This window comes from Eschrichtius robustus, chromosome 16 (genome assembly GCF_028021215.1).
Source record: "Eschrichtius robustus isolate mEscRob2 chromosome 16, mEscRob2.pri, whole genome shotgun sequence".
Classification (NCBI taxonomy): domain Eukaryota; kingdom Metazoa; phylum Chordata; class Mammalia; order Artiodactyla; family Eschrichtiidae; genus Eschrichtius; species Eschrichtius robustus.
The window spans coordinates 11,123,094-11,132,356 of NC_090839.1; the positions used below are offsets into that span (position 1 = coordinate 11,123,094).

General features: G+C 51.9%; 1 protein-coding gene across 3 annotated transcripts in view; it reads right to left on the reverse strand.

The window, feature by feature from the left end:
- BCAS4 (breast carcinoma amplified sequence 4) overlaps positions 1-8,990 on the reverse strand; it is a 59,674-nt gene extending 50,684 nt beyond the window's left edge. For 2 of the 3 annotated variants that reach the window (XM_068566000.1, XM_068565999.1), the window contains exon 1: positions 8,744-8,923. In XM_068566000.1, coding sequence (XP_068422101.1) covers positions 8,744-8,833 — 90 coding nt within the window. In that variant the 5' untranslated portion in view covers positions 8,834-8,923. Of the gene's footprint in view, positions 1-8,743 lie in introns of all 3 variants that reach the window. The other variant, XM_068566001.1, reaches the window with a different exon arrangement.
- Positions 8,991-9,263: the final 273 nt, after the last annotated feature.

Consider the following 9,263-nt stretch of genomic DNA (forward strand, 5'->3'; position numbering starts at 1 on the left):
GAAGACCTGTAGCTTTTGCTGCAACATTTTTTAAAGAAGCCAGACATTTGGATTTTTATGTGAAAACTCCCACTTTTTTAAAGTTGGCATCTACTTAGCATTTTAAAAAGCAGATCACCATGCCAGCCAGAGGACACCCACATGCAGCCAGATCAAGTTCAGGGGAGGGTGTGGTGGTAGCTTTGCCTGACACCTGGCGCTACGGCCTGACCTTGCTCCTGCTTCCTCCATCCAGGCTGGGCCAGGGTCCATGAGCACACGACGGGGGCGAAAATGAAACAGGCTCAAGGACTGTGAGGCCTGCCCACATCCAGGCCATGTAATTAGTAATGTCACCTCTTCTCCAAAAGCGCTCATGGTGGCCCCTTCAGATGACAGGGAAAGTAAAGGTCTTTAGAGGAAGCAGCCTCATCTCTGTGCACAGGATGAAAGGGCTGGATCAATGGCAGAAAGACCCTGGGGGCTGGGGCAAGCCAAGAATGAAGGGCTGGAAAGAGCAAACGAAGGGATGCTCCAAATGGCCTTGCGCTGGAATCGCAAACTGAGAGGCCCCTGCCCTTTAGATGATGATTCACTTCCCAAAGCGGAGACACGGGAACTCCTTCCTCCCAGGCCCCTACAGCAGCTCAAATAAGAGTTCCCATCCCCCAGAGGGACCCTCGACCTTGAGGTGTGAATGTCTAGAAGGGCTGACTACTCTACTCTACTCTCGCCTTGACCCTGACTTCTAAGAAGGTTAATTTGGCAACAGCAACCAAAATTTTAAATGCGTGTATCCTTGGACCCAGTAATTCCCCCGCTAGGCATTTATCCTCCTCCAGACATATATGCACAAATGCAAAATGATGTCCGTACAGAGATACTCATTGCAACAGACTTTGTTTTGGGGGGTTTTTTTGGTTTTTATTTATCTTTGGCTGTGGTGGGTCTTCATTGCTGTGGGTGGGCTTTCTCTAGTTGTGGTGAGCAGGGGCTACTCTTCGTTGCGGTGCACAGGCTTCTCATTGCGGTGGCTTCTCTTGTTGAGGAGCACAGGCTCTAGGTGTGAGGGCTTCAGTAGTTGCGGCACATGGGCTCAGTAGTTGCGGCACGTGGGCTCAGTAGTTGCGGCACGTGGGCTTTAGAGTGCAGGCTCAGTAGTTGTGGTGCACGAGTTCAGCTGCTCCGTGGCATGTGGGATCTTCCCAGACCAGGGCTCAAACCCATGTCCCCTGCATTGGCAGGTGGATTATTAACCACTGCGCCACCAGGGAAGCCCACAACAGACTTTGTGACAGCTAAAGAATCCAGGTAACCTAAATGTCCATCAGTAGAGGAACGGTTACCTAAATTATAATTCAGACAGACAATGAGATTCCGTTTAGCAGCTAAAAAATAATTGGCCAGCTCTCTGTGCACTCATATGGAAAGCTGTCTAAGACACAGTGAGTGAAAAACGCACAATGCAGAAGGGGGAGGCGGAGGGCGGGGATGGCAGGGGACACAGGCATGGCCTGCAGCGGCCTCTGCAGAGCAGCAGGGGCTGAGAACCGGGGGTGGGGGGCGGGGGGGTGGGGCAGGGCCTCACTCAGCATTCCATGGTCACGGGGACCTTTGGATTTTGTAACATGTGCATATATTTTTTATTTCTAAAACAAACTTATTTTAAAACCAACTCCAATTCACATAAAAGAACCCACAGGCCAAATTTCCATCACACCTGCACCAAGGAATAAATTCAGATCCCGAGATAGCTTAAGAGAACCGGGGGCTCATGCTGACCGTGGGTGCAGCGACTATGTTTTGCAAACCAAAAATTGGAATCTATGGTTGGTCTCACGTACACAAATATAGAAAGTTAACATTGGACTTCCAGGCTTACACGAGGTCGTGCTAGTGAGAGAAAATTCACCATCTTCTGCACAAGCGAAGGGCTGAAATCGCCCTCTTGCAAACACTGTGTGGAAATATTAACGCGTGTCACGCCCACCCTCCCACCTGTTCTGAGAGCCCTGAGGGCGGGCGGGCCTCTCCTGCACTCTTGCTTTCCAGCTCCTGACATGGGGTCTGCACCTGGTACCTGCTCCATAAACAACTATAGAATGAATAAGTGAATAATTGTAGCTAATGCACCAGATCGATTACTATGGGCCTGACCCTGAGCCAAGTGTTGCCCGTGGATCATCTAATCCAACCCCACAACTGGAGAAGAAAAGGCAGAGAGAAGCAGGAGCGCAAAGCCGAGATCTGAACCCAGGCCGTGTGGCTCCAGAGCTGGTCCTCCCACCACTCAGCCTGACCAGGAGCAAGGTGGTTGGGGGGAGGCACACACCTGTAAAGGATGCTTCTTCAACTGATACGTGAGGCATCAGTAGCTGGTGCGGTAGACACAGCAGCAGGCAGGACCGACGGGTTTTCTGTCCTCCTGGGGCGGCTGGAAGCAGGCATTCCTGGGCAAGGGGCCAGCCCCGCTAGCACTGACGGAAGCTGTGAGTCCCCCACCAGGCTGGCCATCAAAATCTCCGGAGGGGCGCTTACAAGTCCAGATCCCCAGGCCTGGGGTGCCCCCAACAGTTAGCAGTCATGGTGATTGTCCAACAGACTAATCAGTCTTGGCCACTCCAGCGTTCCAACGCCCACATGGCGCCCACACCAACGAAATCAGAGTATCTGGGGGTGGGAGCCGGGCATCAGCATTTTTTGTTGCTGATCTCAGATGATGCAGACGTTTGGCAAAGCTTGGGGACCATGCCCTGCACCAGTGCTCTCACCTTGGCTACGCCCCACCTACCCCACCCCACCCCAGCGATCGATTTAACCGAATCTCCTATTTATAGATGCGTGAAATAGGTGTTTTTTGCCTTTAAAGCTTTTCTTTGCACCGCACACACCTCTGTGCATCTTGCTTTTCTCCCCGGTGCCGGAATGGCACGTTCGGAGCGGACTCAATGCAGCCGCGAACTGTCCGCTGTGCAGGAACATCGCTACACGACCAGCCTGGGCTGGTGGGCGCCAGGGTCACTTCCCGTCTTTGGGAACCTGTTTCAAAGCTTCTCGGTTCGTGCTGAGAGTCAGCCAGACTGGGAACTTTTAGCCAAGGTTCCGAGGTGACCCCCCGCCCCAAAGCCCAGCTGTCCTGTGATAAGAGATTGTTCAGAGCCAGGGACAGGTCCTTCCACTGCTGGGCAGTTCTGCGGGGAGAAATATAGGAACTTTCTTCTGAGAAGTGCTGCCCCTCTCTAAGCACCCACCTTGGCCTTGGCTCTCACACCCCCGAAGGTTCTGATTCAGGGAGCCGGGCCAGCTCGGTGTACGTCCACCGGGACATCCACATCTGCGGTCCCCCTGCTGCCACGCCAGCCCCTCCGACGTGTTCCGGCACTGCAGCCCTAAGTCCACAGATCTGATCCCGTCTTTCCCCTGCTCACACCCAGCTTGGCCCTGCTCACAGCTTCTATCCATGACACCCCAGAATCGAATCCAGACTCCTCCCCTTGACCCCAGGCCCTGGTCTGGCCCTGCCCCCTCTCCCCTTTATCACTGAGGTCCACCCACTCAGGCACCTCCGGAGGCCTCATTTTTCCCTGTCTCCAGCGACACACATGATGCCAGATCTTTGCCTGGCGGTTCCTTCCAATCTTCCTGTGGGTCCCTATCACAGCCCCTCAGGTGTCGCCCTCGTGGCATTTATTACCGTTAGTTACTCTGTTGGGTGACTCCTAGTGGGATCATCCACCTAACCGCGGTGCCACTCCTTGAGGGCAGGCATCGCCATCCGTCTCACTGGCCTCTCCCCGGTACCCGGCACAGTGCCTGGCACACAGCAGGTCTTCTATAAAGATCTGAGGAATAAATTAATACAGAACTACATCTCGAGACAGAGTAGACTGTGCCCTGGCACCCACCCACAGACTTCTAATCTGAACATCTGAATTTGAATGCCGAAAGGGGATCAGTAGGTCACAAGAATAAGACACACGCCAGGGTTCCCATAGGCACAGGGTGTTTGCAGGTTGGACACAATAAAATATTCTTTGCTTCCACAAAGAAACAGTCTCTTCTACATTTTTTTCTTGAAACTCAAGGGCATTTTTGGCTAATTCATGTTTTCCTATTTCAGTCCAGACACATGGTTTGGAGAAATAGTTCCCTTTCCTCTTATCATGACTACAGAAAATTCAAAGGTTCAAGCACAAGGGTAAATGGTAACTGATACCAACTTCGGTATGAGGGAGACAATGAGGAGGAGTGGGGACTGTGGCAAACAGGAAACGACACTAGGAAATAGGGACCTAGGATTACCAGACTGTCCATTATTTTAAATAAACAAGAAACTCAGATTTTCTTCATGAAAATTCTCCATTTAAAACCCCTATGTGGGGCTTCCCTGGTGGCGCAGTGGTTGGGAATCTGCCTGCCAATGCAGGGGACATGGGTTCGAGCCCTGGTCTGGGAAGATCCCACATGCTGCGGAGCAACTGGGCCCGTGAGCCACAATTACTGAGCCTGCGCGTCTGGAGCCTGAGCTCCGCAACAAGAGAGGCCGCGATGGTGAGAGGCCCGCGCACCGCGATGAAGAGTGGCCCCCACTTGCCGCAACTGGAGAAAGCCCTCGCACAGAAACGAAGACCCAACACAGCCATAAATAAATAAATAAATAAATAAATAAATTAATTAAAAAAACAAAAAAACAAAAAAAACCCCTATGTGAATTGAACCCATCACATCAGAGTGCTGGATTCAGCCTCTGGGCCACCAGTTTGCAACCCCTGATCTAATCCACGTGTGGTTAACAGGCGCTTTCCCCCATCATCCTCTGCCCACTCAAGCAAAGTCCGTAGGTGTGAGAAAGTGCTGGCTTCCTTTATTTCCTTCCATGTAGGCCATTAACCCCATCTGTGGGCCAAATCTGTCCTGCGTTCCAGCACAGGAACCAAATGGAATTCTCAGAGTCTGGTCAGGAATTCACCCTTGGGTGGGTATCAGGACTCAGCCATTCGGGAGGGCCCTGAGCTCCCCTCCCTCCTAAATCACAGGGCACCCAAGAGGCAAACATCTCTCTCTCTCTCTCTCTCTCTCTCTCTCCCTGCCATCTTGAAGCAGCTTCCGGAGATCCTGCCTGAAACTTCCCCCAAAAGAGGAAGTTCAAACCAGAAAAAGAGAGAAAGTAAAACACAAAAAGCTGGTTGGACAGAAAAACCCAAAGGCACCAGAAATAGTAAAATGCTCACCTGCTGACTCATCTCAATATGCCGCCCTGCAGCAGCTCCTCGATCCGGGGAGACAGTGCAAAGTCCCAACATGTTTCTGCCCCCTCACTAGCCCCACCTCCCACAGCTCCCCCTTCTCCCTGCTGCTTGCTCTTCTATCCTGGTGATCACCCTGCTTCATCCCACCCCAGGATCTTTGCCAGTTATTTCCTCTGCCTGGGATGTTTTCCTCCTACCTCTCAGCCTGGTCAACTTCTATTCATGCTTCAGAGCTCAGCCTAAAAGGATGCTGCCTCAGTGAAGCCCTCCCTGAACACTCCCAGACAAAGTGGGGTCCCTCTGCTAATTGCCCTCCTGGACCTCTGTGCTCCCTCTTCCCTGCCCATTCCTGAGGGGTTACCACTCGGGTCTCAAGCTTTCTTGGAGAGGCCTTCCCCACCCCATGTCTCCCAGACACAAAGACACCCTCTATCACATCACCCATGCCCACGTTCTCCACAGCATTCATCACAATTTAGAGGTTTTGTATGTTACGTGTTTACTGTCTGACAGTCGGGCCATGAGAGTGGGAGCCCTTGTCTGTTTCACTCCCCGCACGCAGCAGGGGTTCAAGGTGTTGAACGACGAAGGCCCACTTCCCTAAGAACCCCAGGACACCCCTAGGACTGGAGCTGGCTCTCTATGAGACTCCTACTGCTCCATTTAAAAGCCCAAAGTGGCCCTAGGACAGGGGCTGGTACAGGAGGCACTGGCTGCCCAGACCTGTTCCCAAACCAGACTTTCCCTTTCCAGTTCATTTGCCCATCTGCAAACAGCTTCAGCGCGAGGAACTGCTAATGAATTAAGCTTTAAGTAGAGGCTGCAAGTGACTCCACTCTGGCAGTTTTTGCTTCTTTGGGTAAATAAACTTCAGCAAGAGCTCTAAGTGGCTTTATTGCCGCGTGGAGCTACAGGGAGTTCGGCTCTTCATTACGGCCATTACAAATGAGCATGAGCGAGCCTGCGTCTGAGTTAAAGAGAGCCCTGAGTGAGCAAATGAAGTTAATACATGCAGCTTCTCCTGAAGGCTGTCCCTAATCGAGACAAGATGAGGTTGGGTTGAGCCGCTGGACACAGTGACATCTTGCTGCTGAGAGCAAGGGGGAGAAAGAACACGAAAGACGCTTAGGTTACTTAAACCCTTAAGCAGGTACCCAACCTAAATGCCCATCCCTGGGGGTGTGGTTCAGAAATTACAGGACATTCATAGGATGTTGCTTATTCGGTGAGGGCCCCAGTTTTCAGTTATGAAGTTGACATAACATCCTAGCCACTGGGTCACGGCCAGGATGCAATGACATAATCCATGGACAGAGTGCAGCACGCTGCTGGCACATAGTATGTGCTCAGAAAATAGGAGGAATTATTCTGTAATGGTGGGACACGAAGAAGCCAAGGAATGATGAAGACCTACACTCTCTGACGCAGAAGCCGCCAGCGTCTTATGACCATTAAGTGCTTAAAACGTGGCTGGTCCAAACTGAGATGTGCTATAAGTTCAATCGTCCAAGCCTGATTTTGAAAACTTACTTCAGGACTTCCCTGGTGGCACAGTGGTTAAGAATCCGCCTGCCAGTACAGGGGACACGGGTTCGAGCCCTGGTCCAGGAAGATCCCACATGCTGCGGAACAGCTCAGCCCGTGCGCCACAACTACTGAGCCTGCGCTCTAGAGCCCACAAGCCACAACTACTGAGCCTGTATGCCACAACGACTGAAGCCCCTGTGCCTAGAGCCCATGCTCCGCAACAGGAGAAGCCACCGCAATGAGAAGCCTACGCACGCACGGCAGCGAAGAGTAGCCCCCGCTCGCCGTAACTAGAGAAAGCCCGCACGCAGCAACAAAGACCCAATGCAGCCAAAAATAAATTTATATATATAAAAAAGAAGGAATCACTATAAAAAAAAAAGAAAACTTACTTCAAAGAAAAGAATGTAAAAATCTCCTTAAATTTTTTTACGTTGATGACATGTTGAAAGGATATTTTGGAGACACTTATTTTAAATACATTGAAACTTGCAGATCTAAATCTTATAGTGTTTAATGTCAGTTAAATCTCAATAAAACTGGAAAAAATTAAATATATTGAAACTAATTTCATCTGTTTCCTTTTCCTTTTTTATATGGCTCCTAGAATATTTAAAATTACATGGATGGGGGACTTCTCTGGCGGTCCAGTGGTTAAGACTCCGAGCTCCCAATGCAGGGGGCATGGGTTCAATCCCTGGTCGGGGAACTAAGACCCCAGATGCCACGTGGCGTGGCCAAAAAAATAAAAAGAAAATTACATGGACGGCTCACATCTTTGGCTCAAATTATATTTCTATTGGACAGCTCTTATAGATACATTCTGACATGGAAATATGTCCATACTATTTTTTTAAATTGAGATATAACTCACATACCATAAAATTTACTCTTTTAAAGTGTACGATTCTGTGGTTTTCAGTGAATTCACAAAGTTTTGCAACCATCAGCATAATTCCAGAACTATTTCATCACTCTGAAAAGAAGCCCTATACCTTACCATTAAGTCACTCTCCATTTGTCCATGCTATTTTGAATAAAGAAAAGCAAGTTACAGAACATTATTCTAGTATCACGTGGGTTTTTTGGGTAAAAACTAATTATGTATAATGATTAGTATATATGCATACCTACATTTGTAAATGCATTTTTAATATGTTTGGAATGATGTACACCAAACTGTGAAAGATGGTTATCTCTGGGAACTAGAGTTGAGGTGAGAGAGAAAAAGGAGAGGGTGCTTACCCTTTATTTTACATACTTCTCTACCGCTTCTGAGATTTAAAAAGAGAATGGATTGACTTTCTGGCCCTACATAACTCCTGGTGAACTTCGGTAAATAACTTTCACGGCACTGTCAACATACTGGCTTCAGCTGGAAGATAAAGTGGCTAGTTTTAGATCTACTTTTTATTCTGTGCTTTTAAAATAGAAAGTACAGCCAGAGATGAGGTATTTTCCCTCCTAGCAACAGAAGCGTACCGAGGCCGGGAGCATCCTCGCACAGACGCAGCCTGCCCGCCTCCGCCCGGCATGTAGCATCGGCTCGGAGCAGAGCAGGCCGAGCTCCCGGGCAGGGGCAGGACCGGGGGTCAGCCTCGCCCGGGGCCCAGGCTGGCAAAGGGCAGCAGCTCCGAGCGCGCCTCAGTCTGGCATTCCGGAGGATGCTGGAGGGGGGTCTCAGGTAGGGATGGGAAGCGAGTCTGGGCCCTCGAGAACCGGGGCTGGAGGAGGGGGCGGGCGCGACCTGACGCGCATCTCTGCGCGACGCCAGACAGCCACCGCTCCGCAAAGGAGGGGCCCCTCGGACCCCCAGCGCGGGTCCGAAGCCCCAGCGCCAGGTACGAGAGAATGCTGCGGGGAAGCCGAGAGGGTCCGGGTCCAGCGCGCAAGGGGTCCCCATTCGTCCACTCCTCCCCGGGGGAGGGCGAGCCCTGGATCCCCCAACCCCAAGACCCGCCTCCCCCACTTCCAACCCCGTCCCCTACCTCGGCCCCGGGCTCGGGGGTCAGGAAGAGCGCGAGCTCGCGCGCCCCGCTGCGCACGGGCTCCGGCCGATCGGCGTCCACGAGCAGCATGAGGAGCGCGGCAGAGTCCAGTTGGCGGAGGCTGCCAGGGAACCCGACGCCGCGTCCTGGCCTCGGAGCCCCGCCCCCAACCGGCTGCTTGCCCCGTGGCCCGCCTGGCGGAGGAGGGGCAGGTGCGCACCCAGTGGCCGCGGCCCACGCCTCCCGGAACGCCGGGCCGAGCGGGCAGCGCCACCCAGTGGCGCGCGATGCTCACTACGCCCGGCCCCCGCACCACCTGGTAAACCAGAGATTCTCAAACGCGCTTTCAGATTGCAATCACCCGGGGCTCCTTCAAAACTTCCGAAGTCCGACGGCCACACACAACCTTTAGGGTTGGAACCTGGGCATCAGTACTTTATATGTTCGCCAGGTGATTCTAACATAGAGCCGAGTTTGAGAACCATCGGTATAGACCACCCCTTTTCATTGGAATCCGGTG